Source organism: Notamacropus eugenii, chromosome 3, assembly GCF_028372415.1.
Source record: "Notamacropus eugenii isolate mMacEug1 chromosome 3, mMacEug1.pri_v2, whole genome shotgun sequence".
NCBI lineage: Eukaryota > Metazoa > Chordata > Mammalia > Diprotodontia > Macropodidae > Notamacropus > Notamacropus eugenii.
Window position 1 is genome coordinate 335,345,824 of NC_092874.1, and position 19,624 is coordinate 335,365,447.

General features: G+C 42.4%; 1 protein-coding gene and 1 pseudogene across 1 annotated transcript in view; one reads left to right on the top strand and one right to left on the bottom strand.

Moving 5' to 3' along the window:
* The first annotated feature begins 346 nt into the window (after nucleotides 1-346).
* The window catches only part of DRG2 (developmentally regulated GTP binding protein 2), a 28,777-nt gene continuing 9,499 nt past the window's right edge, over nucleotides 347-19,624 (top strand). The window contains exons 1-10 of the mRNA XM_072650176.1: nucleotides 347-498; nucleotides 3,192-3,352; nucleotides 10,749-10,838; nucleotides 11,685-11,745; nucleotides 12,654-12,744; nucleotides 15,738-15,810; nucleotides 15,931-16,021; nucleotides 17,026-17,123; nucleotides 17,945-18,021; nucleotides 18,530-18,618. Of these exons, the coding sequence (XP_072506277.1) occupies nucleotides 435-498; nucleotides 3,192-3,352; nucleotides 10,749-10,838; nucleotides 11,685-11,745; nucleotides 12,654-12,744; nucleotides 15,738-15,810; nucleotides 15,931-16,021; nucleotides 17,026-17,123; nucleotides 17,945-18,021; nucleotides 18,530-18,618 (895 nt within the window). The 5' untranslated portion in view covers nucleotides 347-434. The remainder of the gene's footprint in view (nucleotides 499-3,191; nucleotides 3,353-10,748; nucleotides 10,839-11,684; nucleotides 11,746-12,653; nucleotides 12,745-15,737; nucleotides 15,811-15,930; nucleotides 16,022-17,025; nucleotides 17,124-17,944; nucleotides 18,022-18,529; nucleotides 18,619-19,624) is intronic.
* Nucleotides 14,740-15,504, bottom strand: LOC140531133 (14-3-3 protein zeta/delta pseudogene; annotated as a pseudogene).

A 19,624-nucleotide genomic window follows, 5' to 3' on the forward strand; every position in this document is an offset into this window, starting at 1 on the left:
GCTGCACAGGATTCGAACTCAGGGCTTGGCGGCTGCAGAGTCCCGCAGGCCGTGCGCGGTGCCACGTAGACGTCCAGGCTGGAGTCTCCAAGCCCTCCGGGCCTCGGTTTCCCCCCGTGTAAAACCAGAGGTTGGGCGAGCCTTGCTCTGGAGGTCGGGGCTGTCCCGGAGGGCGGGGAGGGGGTGGTCGGACGAAAGGAAGCCTCTCCGCGGGGGGCAGCCGGACCACCCCCAGACGCCGGAACTCGGAACGCAGGGGGCGGTGCTGTGCGTCGGCTGCCCGGGCGCTGCCGCCGGGAGCACCCGGCGAGGCCGCTGCGCATGCGGGGAGGGCGGGCCGTGGGGGGAGCGCTTCGGCGTCGGTTTCCGGCCGCCGGCATCCGGCCTGCGCTCGCTGCCTTTCCTCCGCCGTCACCACAGCCGCCGCCGCCGCCATGGGCATCTTGGAGAAGATCTCGGAGATCGAGAAGGAGATCGCCCGGACTCAGAAGAACAAGGGTGAGCGCCGGGCCGGGGATCGCGGGACACCCCGCACTTTCCGCCCTGGACCTCGTGGCTCCCCTCCTGACTCGGTTTCCCCATCTGTGAAATGGGCGGCACGTTACGGGAGAAGCGCGGCCGGGCGGAGGGGACTGAGGTGGTGGGGGTCGGGGTCGGGGTCGGGGGTTGAATCCTGACGCCTCGGACACTCGCGAGTCTTTGGATGTGGGGTCGACTTCTGGGAAAGATGGGGTCTGCAGAACCAGCGGGGGACCGGGAAGGAGCACGGGGTGGGCGGCAGCCCGGGGACCTGGGCTTCACTGTGCGGTGTGGTGGGAGAAGGGGCCGGATTCGGAGTCACTGGGGGCTGACCTTGGGCAGGTGTCGTTGTCTCCCCTGTGAAGTGAGGGAGCTGAATTACGTGGCATTCGACGTGCGTGTGACCTTGGGCAAGTCGCTTTTCCTAGAGACTTCAGTGTCCTCATCTATTGAGAGAGAGACAGAGAGAGAGAAGAGAGAGAGGGAGAGAGAGAGAGAGAGGAGAGAGAGGGAGAGACAGAGAGAAGAGAGAGAGGGAGAGAGAGAAGAGAGAGAGGGAGAGAGATAGGGAGAGACAGAGAGAGAGAAGAGAGGGAGAGAGAGAGAGGGAGAGACAGAGAGAGAGAAGAGAGAGAGGGAGAGAGAGATAGAGGGAGAGAGAGAAGAGAGAGAGGGAGAGACAGAGAGAGAGAAGAGAGAGGGAGAGAGAGATAGAGAGGGAGAGACGAAGAGAGAGAAGAGAGAGAGGGAGAGACAGAGAAAGAGAAGAGAGATAGAGAGGGAGAGATAGAGAGGGAGAGACAGAGAGAGAAGAGAGAGAGAGAGAAGAGAGAGGAGAGAGGGAGAGACAGAGAGAAGAGAGGGAGAGAGGGAGAGATAGGGAGAGACAGAGAGAGAGGAGAGAGAGGGAGAGACAGAGAGAAGAGAGATAGAGAGGGAGAGGGAGAGATAGAGAGGGAGAGACAGAGAGAAGAGAGAGAGGGAGAGAGAGATAGAGAGGGAGAGACAGAGAGAGAGAAGAGAGAGAGGGAGAGAGAGATAGAGGGAGAGACAGAGAGAGAGGAGAGAGAGGGAGAGAGAGATAGAGAGGGAGAGACAGAGAGAGAGAAGAGAGAGAGAGAGAGACAGAGAAAGAAGAGAGATAGAGAGGGAGAGATAGAGAGGGAGAGACAGAGAGAGAAGAGAGAGAGAGAAGAGAGAGAGGGAGAGACAGAGAGAGAGGAGAGAGATAGAGAGGGAGAGATAGAGAAGGGGAGAGGGAGAGATAGAGAGGGAGAGACAGAGAGAGAAGAGAGATAGAGAGGGAGAGAGAGGGAGTGAAAGAAGGAGAGATAGAGAGGAGAGAGGGAGAGAGAGAGGGAGGGATGGAGAGAGGAAGAGGGAGAGAGGAGAGATAGGGAGAGAGAGAGAGAGGAGAAATAGAGAGGGAGAGATAGAGAGGGAGAGGGGGAGAGAGAGATAGGGAGGGGAGAGGGAGAGAGGAAAGAAAGAGGGGAGAGAGAAGAGAGGGAGAGAGAGAAAGAGAGAGAGAGAATAATAGGGAGAGAGGGAATTGGGCTGAATGGTGGCCCAAGGACCTTCCAGTTCTAAATTTGATATTATGAGGAATTAGAGGGTAGAAATGTATAATATCCTACCCTATCCCGAGTTAGTTATTCAGTACACATTTTTGGAAGGCGTGTCACCTATGCTACTTTGCAAGAGTAAGGAGTTTAGCTTGAGGAAACAAAAAAAAAATCCACATGAAACAACACTGAAGCTACTGTAGTAGTTTGTCAGTTTGATGATATACCAAAGAGAACTAGTGATAGAAAGGTTCCCTGTAGGAGGTCACTGCCTGAAAGGGACCTAGAAGTAGATCTGAGAAGTGAGAGAAAGCATAGAGCCAGGAATAAGTTTGACCTGTTTGAGGGAATGGTTCTGATTAGCTTTCCCGGTGTGTGGACAGTAAGGATGCCATCCCAGGGAGAGGAAGGAGATGTTGAAGAACTGTGATACATAAGGTTAGGGAGTTTAAAGCCAGATTATCAAAGACCTTGGAAAGCAGGCAGAGGAGTTTAGATTTGCTGACATTGGAAATGAGCCTAAAAAGTTTAAGTTTGCCCTGATTGTTGGCCCAACGTTAGTAGTACTGCCTACCTGGTCATAAAAAAAAACCCCAAAAAACCTTGAAGTCCTGGGTATTTAGGAAGGAGTAGTTACTACCCAGAAGTTATTTTGCATTCATCTACAGTAGAAGTTTAAGCTGAAGATGGAAGGGGAAGAAGGGTCCTTTGGTATAGGTATTAAAAAGCTTTGCTGAAAGGAAATGACATGTGACATATTTATGACATTTATTTATAAACTATTTATAAATTTATAAATGAAATGACATTTATAAAGCATCATAGTGGGAAGTAGAGCTGGTCTGGAGCTGTAGTTTGAGTAAAATAGAATATGCTTAGCAGTTGGGTTTGTTTTGTTCCTTTTCCACTGTGTTTTGGATGTGTAATTGAACCTGTTATTCCCATATAGATAGTGATAGCTTCTCGATGACATTTTAGATGCTTTGGCCATTATCTTTCTTCAGTTTAAATACTCCCAGTCAGTGCTTCATGAGATTCATTTCTGTCTAACCTGCATGTCTTTGATTACATGGATGTTGATCTTCAGTGTCTGGTTTTGTGATTTAGCTACTGAGTACCATCTTGGTTTGCTGAAAGCAAAACTTGCGAAGTACAGAGCACAGCTCTTGGAACCCTCCAAATCTGCCTCCACCAAAGGAGAAGGCTTCGATGTGATGAAATCTGGAGATGCCCGAGTGGCACTGATTGGCTTTCCTTCTGTGGGTAAGGTCAGTGATTATGGAAGTTATTTGCTTTAGACCCTCATCACCTCTTGGCGGGACTGTTGTGAAATGGCATCCTAATTGGTCACCCTGTCTCAATTCTCTACCCTGTCTAATCCTAACTTTCCTTACCTGAGACATTATACATTTCTTCCCTTCCTCTGCCAGATTGGCTTTCTTCCTGTCTCTCTCACATGGCATTTCCATTTCCTGTCTCTCATGGAACTCCATTCCTGCCTTTGTGCTGATTTTCCTCATGCTTGGAATCCCTTCTCACCTCCACCTCTTAGATTTCCTACCTTCCTTTAAGACTATTCGAATACCACCTTCTCCACTGAGCCTTCCCTGAACCTCCCGGCTCCTGATCCCCCTTTCCCCTTACCCCCATTGCCAGGGTATTTATTTTTACATAGTCGCTATGTATTTATTTATATACATATTGTATCCCTAGATAGAATATAAGTTCCTTGAGAACAGTGTCTGTTTCATTTTTGGTTTTTTTATCCATAGTGCCTGGCACACTGTAGGCACTTAAATGCTTGTTGATTATTGGTTAGGATGGGGCATATTGGATTTAGGTACATAAAAGCTAATTACAAGTGTGTTGTTTATGTAATGGGTTCCTGGACTTCTAAAGCTGAACTTCAACATCCTAGACTTTGGGGAGGCAAATGCCAAAATTATTTACTATACATTATTGTCCGATTTTGTGTGCCAACAGCGCCAGTCAGTGCCCTCCCTTAGAATTTCATTCCTGTGTTGTTGTTTTTTCCAAAGAAATAACAGGGAAGGGTGCAATTGAAATGTCTCTGAGAGCATTGTTGCTTCCTCTCTTCTCACTCTTTCAGCCTGGCATCAGATCTCATCCGTCAGCTGAAAGTGTTCTCCACAGTTACCAGCAATCTCTTTCCCCTCCCCCCTTGCAGTGATCTCTTAATTAACAAATTCAGCATTATTTTCTCACTCTTCATCTGCCTTTGACACCGTTGACCAACCTCTTCTCTCCTTGCTTGTCTCTTCCTTCTAAGTTTTTGTGACACGGCTCTCTAGAAGTTCTCCTATCTGTCTGACTACTCCTCAGTGCTCCTTGCTGGATCACCATCCATGTCATAACCACTAACGGTGGGTGTTCCTTAACGTTCTGGCATGAGGTTTTACTTTTCTCCATCTGCACTCTTCTTGGGTTTCTTCATCAGCTCTCATAGGTTCCATTATCATCTCAGTACAGATGACTCCAAGATCTAAATCTCTTTCTCGAGCTCCAGTTTTATCTATCAGCCATTTCTAACCCCTTCTCTTTCTCTCATAATCCACCTCTCTTCCTTATATTTCTGTTTTCTTGAGAGTACCACCTTCCTTCTACAACCTGAGTTGTCCCTCCCTTTCCCTCATCCCAAATATCCAGTTCGTAGCTGAATCCAAGCAAATCAATCAAGCATTTATTAAGTCTATTATGTGTCCAACAGCTCTGGGAATATGAAAATGAAAAGTGGGCATCTGTCTCCTCAGACAGCTAGCATCCTATTGGGGGAGATAATATGTCCATGCAAAAGTACCTACAAAATAAATACAGGATAATTTGGGGAGGGAGAGTGCCAGGGGATCAGGAAAGCTTCATATTTACAGGACATGAGATTCTAAGAATCTCTACAACATCTTTTGAATCTGTCCCATTTTCTCAACTCATAGGTCCTCCTCACCAAAGCCAGCCCCATTATATGTACCTTTGATCCCATTCCCTCCCATATTTTCCAGTAGATTGCCTCCACTATCATCCCCCCTCTGATCTTTCACTATCCACTAGTTCCTTTTCTGTGACCTACAAACATACCCATGTCCCCTTATCCTTAATAAGTTTGCTCACTCCTACTATCTTCCTTATAGCTATCATCCTATATATCTTTTCCCTTTCTTACCCAAACTCCTTTAAAAAAGCCATCTATACGCAGTGTCTCCATTATCTCTATGCTTATTCTTCTAAACCTCCTGCAGTTTGCCTTCTGACTGCATCACTTTTCTGAAACTTCTGTTCCCAAAATCATCAATGATCTCGTAAATGTCAAATCCAATGGTTTCTTCTCAGTTGTCATCCTTCTGTCTTTGATGCAACTTTGACCACCCTCTTTTTCTGGATAATTTTCTCCCTTGGGTTTTTGCCTCCCTCCTCTCTCTTGGTTCTCGTTTTACCTGTCTGATAGGTGCTTTTAATCTCCTTTTACCTAGGTCATTATCCATGTCTCACCCACGAATCAGGAATAATTCAAGGATCTGTCTTGGTTCTTCTTTTTTCGCTGCACTCTTTCGCTTGGTGACCTCGTTGGATCCCGTGGGTTTAGTTATCACCTCCCAGATCTCTAGATCCATCGTGAACCTTTTTCTTCTGTTCTAGACTGCATTGTAAATTGCCTATTGGAAATCTCAACCTGATTGTCCCATAGACATCTCAAACTCAACATGTCCAGAATAGCTCATCATTACCTCCAAACCCACCCCTCTTTTGGATCTGCCTGTTACTGTCAAGGACACCACCATCCTTTTAATCTAGTTCGTTTTCCAGTTTTCCAACCTTGATGTCAGAGGTGACTCTTTATTTCACATGTACAATCATTTTCTTCCCCCTCCCTAACACGGCATGCGGTCTGATGTAGGCTGTACATATACATTCATGTTAAACCTATTTCACATTATCATGTTGTAAAGAAGAATTAGAACCAATGGGAGGAACCATGAGAAAGAAGAAACCAAAAAAAGAGCAAACAGTATGTTTGGATCTGCCTTCAGACCCCATAGCTCTTTCTCTGGATGTGGATATGGTGTTTTTCCTCGTGAGTCTTTTGGAGTTGTCATAGATCCTTGCACTGCTAAGAAGAGATAAGCGTATCAAAGTTAGTCATCACACATTGTTGCTCTGCTCTGCTCGGCATCAGTTCATGTAAATCTTTCCAAGTTTTTCTGAAGTCCACCTATTCATCATTTCTTTAGCACAGCAGTATTCCATTATATCCACAACTTGTTCAGCCATAGAATGTTAGCTTTTTGAGGACAGAAACTCGTCCTTCACTTTTGTCTCTGTATCCCTATGCTCTACACAGTGCCTGTCACATATTAGGCTTTTAATAAATCCTTATTGATTGATTGATAATTAGTCTCCCTGCCTCAAGTCTCTCCCCTCCAAATCCATCCTTCATACAGCTGCCAAAGTGGTTTTTCCAAAACCCAAGTTTGATCATGTTATCCCCTCCCCTCCTTCCCACTCAGGAAGCTCTAGGAGCTCGCTCTTTCTGGAGTAGGGTGGGGTGGGGTGGCGTGGGGGGTCAGGTCAGATTATCTTCTGATTGGCTATTATAGCCCTTCACAATCCAACTCCAGCCTACTCTTCCAGACTAGTAACATAGACTCTGTTCACATACTCTGTAGTCCAGAAAACTAATCTACTTCACTGTGGACAGTCTCCATCCTTGATGCATTTCCCCCATACTTGGAATCTACTTTTTCTCCTACTTCCACTTAGAATCCTTAGTTTAAGGGCAACTAGGTGGTACAGTGGATAGAGAACCATGGCTGGAGTCGGGAAGACCTGAGTTCAAATGTGGCCTCAGATAATTTATAACTGTGTAACTCCTGGACAAGTCATTTAACCCTGATTGCTTCAAAAAAGAAGAAAAAGTATACTTAGCTTCCTCACAGCTCAGCTTAAGTACCACTTGCTACATGAGGCCTTTCCTGATAGCTTAGCTGGACCTCTCCACCTCCAATTGCCTTGTATTTACTTTGTATAATTTACTTGAAAGTGTATCTACTCTTTGAGATAATTTCATGTAAACTTCTTTAGAGGAAGGATTATCTAGTTTTTGTATTCCTAGCATCTGCTACAATGTCTGGCTCATAATAGGTACTTAATTAATGCTTGTTTAATTTCCCCTTGGTTAGCCCTTCACAGACCCAAAAAATGTCTGACTAGTATCCTCATGAAAATTCTCTCTTCATTTGAAGAGTCTTATCATCTTTCACCTTCCTGTTGTCCAGACAAAAGACAAATTCTTTTTATCTTTTCTCGTGTTTTTAATATATCTTTATATCATGCATTAGAGCCTTGTGCATAGTGGGAGCTCAGAAATTTGTTAATGGATTCCAAGGCTTTTCCAAACTTAGTTTTTGAATCACCTTTTGTTGTTTTTCTGAACTTCATTCATCTTTACAACTCTAAAATGCTGTGATTCTCTTCATCTTCTTTTCTCCAGACTAAACATCTTGAGTTCCTCCAACTATTCCTGGTATGACAATTTCTTGGCCCTTTAAAATTTTTAGTCTTTTCTCACATATCTTAATTTCAGTGCTAAATTATTAAAATAATTTTAATTACTATTACCTAAATTCCTTTCCAAAATATGAAGCACTGTAGTCCTTGCAAGTTCCTGTCCATCTTATTGGATCAAATCCATAGTCAAGTCACACCCTAATTCTTTTGTCAAAAGAATGTCTAGAACATGTTGTGAGAGCTCTGGTTGTTTTGCCATAATGTGTGGAGAAAGAACTTTGTGGTCAGAAGATTTAAGGTTAATCCTCTCAGTTATGCCACTTAGTAACAGTGTGACTTTGGGCAGGTCACCTCCCTGAGCCTCTTGTGTCATTTACAAAGTGAAGAAGTTAGAGCTGTCTCTAAGGTTCTTTTTCTAGCTTTCATTCAACTCTTCTGTGCTCTCAATCTTAACTGTATCTCTCTTACCTGTGGACTTACCAGTTTGTCTAAAGACTCTTGTAATCCATTTAGATTTTTTGGAATAAGAAGCTCCATAAGTTTGCCTGCTGTGTAAATTAGCTTTTATTTTATTGGTCCTTCACTTATTTCACTCAAGTACCAGAGGGTACGATGTGGTCCTAAGTTTTTAGGATATGGTTAAAAAAAAATCTGTGGTCACCTTGTGTGTGCCATTCCTAATTTTAGTAGTTTTAGCCTCACCCTTGTCAGTCTTGCTATTTTTAGATTACTACATCCTAATCTTTTTTTATTCTGCCCTCGTAAGGCAACCCCCTCTTTCCCTCTGCCCTAGTTTCATTTCTTTAGTTCCATTTTGTGGAACACAAAATGCAAGGGTAGGTGGATTGGTTATCTTTGTTCATCTGGGCAGGATATTGGGTGGGTCTTTGTTACCACCTTCCTTGATGCTATCCTGCAATTACCATAATGAACAAAGTACTTGGGACAAAGGAAAATAATTGTTTTTTGATTTATACAATAGACTTTATAAACTTTTACAGTTTAAAAAAATTTCTAATATGTAATACAACACTAAAAACTGATGGATTGTAATCAAAAGTGGACTTGGAAAAATTTCTGAAATTTGGAATAATTCTGCGTCTTGATATATGAACAAATGAGTGAATGAAAGCACCGTACTGAGTGCCAGGGACATGGATAGAAAAGTAAACCAGTCCCGGCCCTCAAAGACTCCCATTCTGATGGGGCGGGAGACAGAACATGTGGAAAGTTTCAGCCTCAAGTCACATGGAAATGTCCCACAGGGCCCTTAGGGTGTAGTGGCCAAGCACATGTAATGCCTCTTCTTTAATGTCATATTCACTGATAAAATCAGATCAGTTTCTGGCACTGAACCAATTCACAGTTCCAAAGACTTGGTTGACAAAAACTTTCTCTTCCGGGTGGTTGTCATTTGTCTTTGTATTTTTTTTTCTTCGTCTTCAATGTGCTCTTTCAGAACTATGGCCTTTGTACATTTTCTTTAAGATTCGTTGCAACTTAACATGGCATTTAAGGGCCTCTACAGTCTGGCCCAGCCTAACTTTCCAGCCTTGGTTCACATTACTTTTGCTTTTGTGTAGCCTGTTTTCTTAGCTAGAAGGGAAGGTTAGTTGTTCCCCAAGTATGCCGTTCTCTCTTTTTACATTTACATATAACATCATCTTCCATACTTGGAATATCTTTTCTTCTCCATGGAATCCTTCTGATCCCCCCAGGTGTTGGGATCACCATGTACTCATTTATCTGTGGCCATGTTGTGTCTCCCTAGCGGAATGGATGCTCTTTGAGGACAGGAACTGTTTTGTCATTATTATTCTAATGTAGCACCTTGCAAGGGCTTCATAAATGTCCTTTAAATTCAATATAAAGAGAACTATAAAACAACTTAATAGAACTGAAGGGAAACTGAAATCTTAATCCCATATAAACAGATAGATTGAACTAGATACAGCAATATATTCACTGTGTTTACTTACTAATTCATAGATGATTGAGTTCCTACTAAAATACACATGATCCTTCTTAATGGAATTTGAAAAATTAATAACAAAATGTGTTTGAAAGAATAATACACTGGAGTTGTGTTTTTAAGTGTTTTATTTTTTTTTTTTACATTACCTGCATTTCCTAGTATAGTTCTTCCCCTTCCCCTTCCCAGATCGTGTTTCTTTATAATAAAGAATAAAAACGAGGTGAAAAAATAAAGTAAAACTAGATGTAGATTGAAAAAATTTGACATTATGTAGAGTATTCTGCACCATAGTCCCTTATTCCTGCTTTTCCTCTTCCTTGCCAAGAAGGTGAGGTGGTGTTTTTTCATATCTCTTCTTTGCACCCAGCCTTTGTCTTTAAATTTCCCAGCATTCATCCATTTACATTGTTGTTAGTTCATGCTTACTTCACTTCATGTCAGTATTTCCTCCCATGTTTCTCTATATTCATTATTCCTTAAGGCACAGGAATATGACTTTTTTACTGCATGTATCACAGCTTGTTTAACCACTCTCCAATTGATGGACATCTATTTTGTTTTTAGTTATTTGCCACTATGAAAATTGCTGCTTTTTTATTTTATTATATATGAGTTGTTTATCACTGATCTCCTTGGGGTATACTCCTGGCAGTGGAATCTCTGGGTCAAAGAGTATGGCTATTTTTGTCACTTTCCTAGTATAATTCTGAATTGCTTTCCAGAGTGGTTGGACCAATTAATTCATAGCTCCACCAGTAGTGGATACAATAGTGCATTAGTGTGCCTGGCTTTGCTTTCAACAATGACTGTGAAATTATTTTTAAAGTGGGGTTAGGGGAAGAAAAGGGGAATTGTGATTTAAATATTTGACTTCCAAATTACAGTTTTCTTCTCTAAAAAGTCAGAAAATGTGATAGTAAATTTCATGTGGGTATGTTATCTCCTGGGGTCAAATGAGTGAAATTCCAGCATTTTATTTTCCTCCTATTCTTCACTGTCTGCACCTTCCTTCCTCCCCTCTTCCCCTGCACCTCACCCTGCCTCTGTCCAGTCTGCTTTATAGCACGGGCTTTTTGGCTTATGAGGCTGCTTGCCAGTAAACGTAGAGGGGTTGAAAGTGTGGGAGTTGGGTGTTTAAGCTCCTGAGTGGAATGTTCTTGTCTTTTCAGTCTACCTTCCTGAGCTTAATGACATCCACAGCCAGTGAAGCTGCATCCTATGAATTCACCACTCTGACCTGTATCCCAGGTGTCATTGAAGTAAGTTTGAATTCTGAGGGGAACCAAAAAGAATGTGAGTCTGTGGGTGTGTGTTTGCATTTGTTCTTTCATTGAGGCTGGCCTTCGTTGTCTTCCCCCCTGTGGTTTTGAGGTCTTAAAGAGTTTCTAACAGTTTCTGTGGGTGCCCTCACTGCTCCTAGGAGCTCTTACTGCATTGAGGTCTGGCGGAACAGTAAGAACACTCTTTCAGCTCACTAATTGGTTCCATTAAAAAAGTTGTTTTTCATTAAAAAACAATTGTAATGATGCCTTAGCTCCTTAGTCTGTATTGTGATCTGTCCAGATCACTTCTTTATTTCAAGAGATATAGGGAGCATAATACCAGGCACATAATAGGTGCTATATAAATGTTGGCTTTTATTGTTACTGTTTTATTGTTATTATTATAAATTCTTGAATCTCCCATGATGACATAATTGTTAAAAGATGTTAGCGTGTGGGATGATCTTCAGGATTTAGATTTAGGAACTTGAACGTTCCTGTCCCAGATTGAAAGCTTGGAAACCCTTTTCCTTTTATGCCAACACAGGGCTTCTTTTTCAAAGACAGTCTAGAAGTAAAGTACTTCTCAGCCTAGGATTGGGTTTGGTTCTTGAAACATCAGCACTGTGCTTTGAGCATTCTGAAATTTTCAAAGCTTCTATTGATCACTCTCTGAACCTGCAGAAGCATTTTGGGAAATCTACATGGACTCTCCTCTACTTAAAGTGCTGCTTAGACCTTTGTTTGATTTAAGACTTAAGGGGTTGTTAGTTCATATTAAGGAAAGCTTTTCAAGGGGCAGTCAGCTGAGCATCCATGACCTCTTTCATTTTTTTGCCCTAGTACAAAGGAGCCAATATTCAGCTCTTAGATCTTCCTGGAATCATTGAAGGTGCTGCACAAGGTAGGAAAATTGATTTGATTTTTATTCGTAATCACTGAGGCAGGAGCTTGGTAAAGGCAGAGGAGGGAAGTAGAAGTGCTGAGGCCAGATTCTTCCTCACAGGGACTTTGCAGCAGAGGAAATTGATGAGATTGCCAACCAGTGCTTCCACTTCTCCATTTTCATTATTCTCCAAAGTTAGTAGTTATAACATAGGTCCGAAATGTTGGAAATTCATTAATTTTGTAAGGAAATTTGTACTCAATAATGGAGGTGCAGCTCTGAGAATAGTCCTTCATTAGGGTTATTAATGGGGGGAATGTGGAAGAGGGAAGGAAACGGAAGAGAATTTGGAACTCAGAATTTTAATAATAATTAGAAAAAATTTTTTACATGTAATTTGGAAATATTTAACGAAGTAAGTAAAAACAATTTAAAAATAGAAAAAAGAACTGTAGTCCATTCAAGCTTGATGGCCTTTGTGTGTGCACTAAGGTGTCACTGACTCTGACTTCCAGACTAGCCAAGGTGTCTGTCTCCCCCTTTTACCCTTCACTTTCTGAATTGTCCAGAAAGAGGTCCACCTATGGCTTTTCATTTTTGATGTCCTGATGGAAAAACCATTCCACCGCTGTTGTTGTGGTGAGATAAAAAGATTATCTTATTCTCTGAATGTGTCCCTAGAACAGCTGTGTAGATCAGAGGTGGCAAGCTTGCCTCCAGCCTGCAAATCTTCTGAGTGTGGTCCAAATCAGATTAAAATTTAGTTGGGAAATATTTGACATGATGTTAATTTGCGGTTTTGAGTCTCTGTGTCTCTGTAGAGATCCACTAATGTAAGTGATAAAAGTGGCAAGACTGTTGGATCACCTCTAACACCTTCCTTTAGGAAGAGGGATGAACATAATTCCATATTCTGCTTCTCCCAGGGAAAGGCAGAGGCCGACAGGTGATCGCTGTGGCTAGGACAGCTGATGTTGTCATCATGATGCTGGATGCCACCAAGGGAGAAGTGCAGAGGTCAGTGTGTGGAGGGAGGGAATGGATTGAGTTTGGACCAGAACTACTCTGCTGGAAAGTAGCTTGGCACCAAAGGATGTTGCTGCTACTACTGCTGCTGTGCCTGGTTGTCCACTGAGTAGTTCTCTAACTTTTTGTAGTAGCTGTCCTGTATGTAGTCCCTAAAAGTCTGGCCAGAAGAATCTTCCCTTGCTGCTAGCCCTTCTGTAGCAGGGTTGGAATCCTGGACGCCTTGTCAGCAAGAGAGTTAGCTCTCTGTTTTCTATTACTTGTCTTTCCACTTGGATTGACTTAATGACATGATTGTACAGGAGGGGGTACTAAGTAAGATCTAACCAGTATGTGCCTCTAGTATCAGGAGGCTCTTGGGAGCAAAGAGTTGTTTACAGCAACAGAGTAGAAGGAAAGGTTGGAAAAGGAATGTTATTGTCAAGGAGCTTGGATTGGGAACTCTATTGAATTTCTACCAGGGCGCAGCAAGCTTGGCCTGGGGCCTTTATTCACTCTCTATGGAGAGTTGGCCAGCATGACCAAGCTGTTGCTGTAAAGACTGGCAAAAACCAGGCCTCAGGTGTTCCATTGATTCCCTAGCCTTCTGGGCTACAGGTGTACCCATTTGAGGTTGCATGTTTTGGCAAGGGATTCCACCTTCACCCACAGCCACTAAATTGGTCTGCTTTCCTGGCTTTTAGCTGCCAAGGACCAACTTTGAGCTCCTTTGGAAAAGAAGGACACGGTTTTTACTTGAGTTTCATCCTCTTTTAAATAGGGGAGAGGGAGATGCTGACATTTCAGTGGAATAGCCCTTTGTCCCCCTAAATACAAAACCTGTATCTGAACACATTGTGCTTTAACTGTGTGTATTTGTTTGAACTTCAGTCTTTGTTTATTTATTGCCTGTACTTAAATGTACCTCTTGTCTCATGTTAGAATGTGAACTTCATAAGCGTTGGAATTGTTTCAGTCTTCTCTTTGTATGCCCAGCACTTAGCACAGTCCTTGGCACTGTGTAGATGCTTCACACGTGTTGTTTTTTTTCATTCATAAAACTTTTATTCCATTTACATCAACTTAATGCACATGTTCTTAACAATTATGCTTGAATTGTTCATGAAAATTTCATAAGACATTAAACAAAGCTAACCATCATCTCAGGTTATTTCCCTGTTAACTATTTTTACAGCACATGCATGTTAGGCAAGTATCAAAAAAATCACAAAAGCAAAAAAACCTAAAAAAAGTTAAATCCATGGATTCCTTGTTTTACTGCTATGTCTGATATACAGTGACTTTATGAATATCTAGCAATTCATTTTTACTGCATCTTTACTTGTACATTTGTTCTTAGGTTGCCTGAACCATTTAAATATAAATAAAATGAGTGTAGCAAAAATAATGAAAGTGAACAGCAGGTAGTTTTACAAATGATGGAATGTGAACCGTTTCTGCCTTTCTCCAGAGTAAATGGACTGGGTTAAAACTTTGTCTTAAGGAACACTTTTGCAGCTGCAGTCATAAAGGTGTACATGTTGAGATTGTGTATTCCACAGATACACATGGAATGACATGTAATAACTATGGGACATCTCTTTCTACCACAGCCATGAGTGCTCCAACCCGAAAGTACCCACAGTTACTACACCTGTGGCTGGAACCAATTATCCCTTTATGACAGACCAGATCCCCATGACAGACCAACATGTAGGCAGTTTTCTTTACTTAGACATGGAAACCGTTTTAACATTGACCTTGTGAAATCACAATGTACCAAAAGTACTATGCCAAACATATAAAATGTATAAAAATTCCATATCCCTATACTGGCCACCTCAGATGAAAACAGATAACTCCCTAAATGTTAACTGGCTCTACTCCCCTAATATTAAACATAAAAACCACATGGGAAATATAGAAATCCAAATAGAAGTAACATAAACCTGTCATAAATTGTAAACAAAAGCTATTTGTGGGGCAGCATGGATGGCAAATGGTCTACTATGTAAGTTTTAGAATGAGGGAGGCAGACAACAGTTGGAAGGCTGGTTCATTCTCCCCTCCTTCTGCTTCAGCTTCATCTCCCTGGGTGTCCGATGTCCATGATGTCAAATCGTCTCTCAGTAATTGCATCATTAGTGTGCCATCTTTGTATGATTCTTCCTAATGTATCAAGTTCAGCAATGGCTTCATCAAAAGCTGTCGTTGCGAGGGAGCAGGCTTTCTGTGGAGACTTGAGGATCTCCTAACAGAACACAGAGAAGTTCAGTGCCGGACCCAATCTTACAGGATGCATTGGTTGCATCTCCTTTTTGCTGATTTCAAATGCTTCTGATATGTTTGCTGTGATTGATCCATTGTGCCATTCTTATCTTCACCAGCAGCAACCTCAGCCAAATACCGGTAGTAGTCTCCTTTCACTTTCAAATGGAAAACTTTACTTTCTGCTTGCGAAGCATTAGGAATCAAGCACTTTTCCAGTAGAGACAGGCATCATTGCAGATATCTGTTAGTTCGGTCTCAGTTTTCTCTCTGTATTCTCAGGCCGTCTGCTGTTTTTTCTCAGCACCTTCTGTCTTTTGCTCCATACTTGAAACAGCCCTCCAAGATGACCTCCGGGCCCCTGCAACATTTTTGTAAGCAGCAGAGAGAAGACTCCTCCCCTCATTGGATAATTTAGCTCCTTGCTCAATGACAGATTCCATGTTATCATATCTTAGACTGCTCAGCCAATTTGGCCTTTTGCACCAGCTCATTTTCATCCATGACTGAATGTTCTGTGTCTGCAGTGAGTGCGGCGGCGACAGACAGTCGTAGGGGTCAGCGGTCTCTGGGAAGTGGCAGCGGCCGTACGTGTTGGTTGGTTGATTGAGTCGTAGAATATAGGAAGGTCCAAGGTCACGGTGGTGGAATTATCCTTTTCAGATATATAGAAGGGACTTTCATTGCTGGAGCTTGCACTCCAGCTAAGAGTCACTATGTTTGCTGCACCTGTGCAGGTCCCTGTTGGAAAAGGAATTGGAATCTGTGGGGATCCGGCTCAACAAACACAGGCCCAATATCTACTTCAAGGTGAGAACTCTGGGCCCAATTAGGGTTTGTTTGCATGGGCTGAGAAAGAATAGAAATTCTTTCCAGAACAGTCTCTATATTTAAATATGTCTTCCTTTTTCTTTCCTTCTCACCCCCCAGCCAAAGAAAGGTGGTGGGATCTCCTTCAATTCAACAGTCACACTGAGCCAGTGCTCTGAGAAGCTGGTGCAGCTCATCCTACATGAGTACAGTATCCTTTCCCCAAAGAACCCAAGAAATGGGGGCCCCCTTAAATCTTGGCTGCTCTGACCGAGATAGAAGGCAATTTTAGAAGAGATTTCTGGAGCCTGAAGGTAGGAATTGACAGCCAGGTGCTAGACTGGTGACTGCTTAACCACCCATATCTTGGATGTTGAGGGCTATTCTTGGAAAGCACACTGGATTGATCAGAATCAGTAACTTATGTGTAAGGCAGAATCCCTGGGGTTTTCAAGTACCTTTTTTATATAGGGTGTCCCAAAAGTCTTAGTGCAATTTAAAGCTTTGTGTAGGTTTAAAACCGCTGTAAGACATTTTGGGATATTCTATATATGCTTATTTTATTTATTAAAGCATTTGCCATAAGCATAGAGTTTCCCAACTAAAGCTAATAATTTAGTTAATTCCCATTGCTTACCATATTTGTGGAGCGCTAGATTCAGTTCTGGCTACCACATGTTAAGATGGACAGTAAAGTATAGCCAGAGGACGGACATCAGTTGGTTAAAGCACCATTAACTTTGTTTTCATGGGGATCATTTGGATGAATTTGAAACATGTATTTTGGCAGGAGAAGATGTTTATGTGGAAGAAGGATTAGATTTATTCTCTATTTCCAGAGGGAAGATACAGGTGGAAGTAAGAGGGAGGCAGCCTTCAAGGTAAGAATAAGTTAGAGAACTTTGTGATGATTAGAGCCATCCACCAACATCTCGGCGTCTATCACTGAAGCATTCAAGCCAATTTTGACGGTAGGAGAACAGAAGGAAAGGTTGGAGAAGGCTGCTGTTTGTTGTACTTGTTCCTTGAGGCTCAGGCCAAGGAACTCGGAATTGGAACTCTAGTTAGATCCTTTGTTGGAGACGGGCTTCTCTCTGGTTAGGACTGAATGTGCGTCTGGTTAGACTGGATGACTCTAGAGCTCCTTTCCAATTCTGGGATTCTTGAATTTGCGTTTGAGAGCATATTCACTGACCTTAATTTTGACCACCTCAGAAATCTTCAATGCTGAAGTTCTCTTCCGAGAAGACTGTTCACCAGATGAATTTATTGACGTGATTGTTGGCAACCGTGTGTACATGCCCTGTTTGTATGTAAGTGGTACCTGAATTCCAGGTGGAGGCTTTGACACTGAGACCAGAGGATGAAACTAAGATCTGAGGGATCCCATTCTCTTCAGTAAACACCAACCATTAGATACATCCTTTGGTCTCAATCCATTTTTTGGCATTTCAAAGACATGGACAGTGTAGTACTACCTGTCATTTATCTCTTTGTTAAAAAATGAGTCCTAGGAAAAGACACGGAAGTTGAGGCTTTCTTCCCTTTTCACTGAAACATCCAGCATCTTATTTGTTTTGCTTGGTTACAGCACAAATAGAAGTTTTAAAGTTTAAAATCAAATCACTAGACTAAGAGTGTCTTTCTTTTGGAGGCATTGGGGAGTCTTTGTCCCCATAGGCTCTTTGTTCGGATGCTGATGTGCTTTTTAGGGTGCAGAACTCTCTAGTATTCTTTTAGAAGCAGGTACACAGCACAGTGGATAGAATAGTAGGCCTGGAGTCTGGAAGATCTGAATTCAAATTCAGCCTCAGAAGCTTACTAACTGTGACTCTGGGCAAGTCACTTAACCTGTTTGCCTCAGTTTCCTCATCTGTGATATTGGGATAATAATAACACCTACTTTCTAGGGTTGTCATGGGGATCAAATGAGAATAATATATGTTTTTTGAAGTGCTCAGTAGGTGTTTTATGATGCTTTATAAAAATTTATTCCCTTCCTCTAGTACTTGGATAAGTTAGAAAATGGGAAGTTGGGCAGGATTGAGTTAAGGACTATTTATATTTGAATGGATTTGTTTTTCCTAAAGACCCTTCTTTCCCTACCTCTTTTGCCTTTCCCTTTTGGAATCAGGTTTATAACAAAATTGATCAGATTTCAATGGAGGAAGTTGATCGCCTGGCACGAAAGCCCAACAGTGTTGTAATTAGGTAAGACTCTGGAGCTTGTTCCCCTGCCTCTGGTGGTCATTTGCTTGTGATATTTGTTTTTTAAAAAGAAAGTAAAGCCCCACTTACATGGAGGTCATAGTTCTTGAAATTCTTAACCATTTGGAGTATGAGCATAATCCTGGAAGTAAGCAAAAAAGGCCCTGAGAGATGGGGTGAGAAATAGTTATTTGAACATCCATGCAATTTACATTAGAGGAAACCCACCTTCAAGCTATCCTTGTGACAATTGTGTATAAAATAAACTGTTCAGGGATAATGGTATTTCCTCCACACTCTGAAGCTAGCCTCATGCCGCACAGTGTCCACTCATTCAAGGGCTGTTGATTATGTCATTGGTTAAAATCTCCCCTTCCTATCCTCATCTGCTTCCAAGGAGGCCTTAACATCTTCATGTTCCCATTGGCAGCTATCCCAACTGAGAACTAACTACTCACAAAGTCACTGATTTGGGGGGGGGGGGGTACATGTGTGTGGTTTGTCTTTGTAGCTGCGGGATGAAGCTCAACCTGGACTTCTTGTTGGAGATGCTTTGGGAATACTTGGCCCTGACGTGTATCTACACCAAAAAAAGAGGACGTAAGTTGAGGACCAGGCCTTTTCTTTCCTGACAAGCATCATGGTGTCTATATAGCTCCTTAGCTCTATGTGATGCTAACACCACTCCCCTGCCTTTCCCCTGGGTGAAAAGCTACGTTTTCTTTTGGATCAGTTAACTTTATGTATTTCTACCTCTTTTTTTGAGGAGGACTGGGGTAGGGGGTGTCCCTTACTTAGGTCAGATATATTTCCTTTCTTAGATTGGATCTCATAGTGATCATACTCTATTGCCACTACTAGGGCATTTTGATGGTTTAATGGACAGAGAGTGTTGGGCCTGGAGTCAGGAAGACGTAAGTTCAAATCTGGCCTCAGATACCTACTAGCTGTGTGACCCTGGCCAAGTCATTTAATCTCTGTTTGTCTTAATCCACTGGAGAAGGAAATGGCAAACCACCCCAGTATTTTTGCCACGGAAACCTCATAGACTGTATTTTCATGCTGTAGTCCATGGGGCCATGAAGAGTTGGACATGAATGACCAACTGAACAACAACATTGCCGCTACTAAAAGAAATAATTCAGAGAATTCATCCTTCTAGCATTGGGGAGTAGTAATGTTACTTTTATATATGGAGGACAGCACAATGCAAACTATCCCTTGTAGTGCTTTCTAGACCACACCTAGACTAGATTTCCTTCCGTGACACTTATAATAGTAACATCTCCTCCCAACTTAAAGCAGGAGTCACAGACCATGGAATCTGCAAGAATTTTAACTTCCTGGCTCATCAGGTTTTCTCTTCATGGTATTTGGCTGTATTCTGAAGGCCAGAGTTACCCTGTCAGCCTCCAGGGACTATTATATTGCTGCATTTTTGAGCATTTGCAGTAGACTCTGATCTTATAGGCAGGAGAAGATATGACTTTCCATATTTGGACTCAGCAGCTGCTTAGTGCTTACTGTGTAAACACAGGATGCCTTAAAAGTTTTATGGTGTCTGAGATGGTAAAAGTGGTAAAATTGAATCTCCGACTTCATTTCC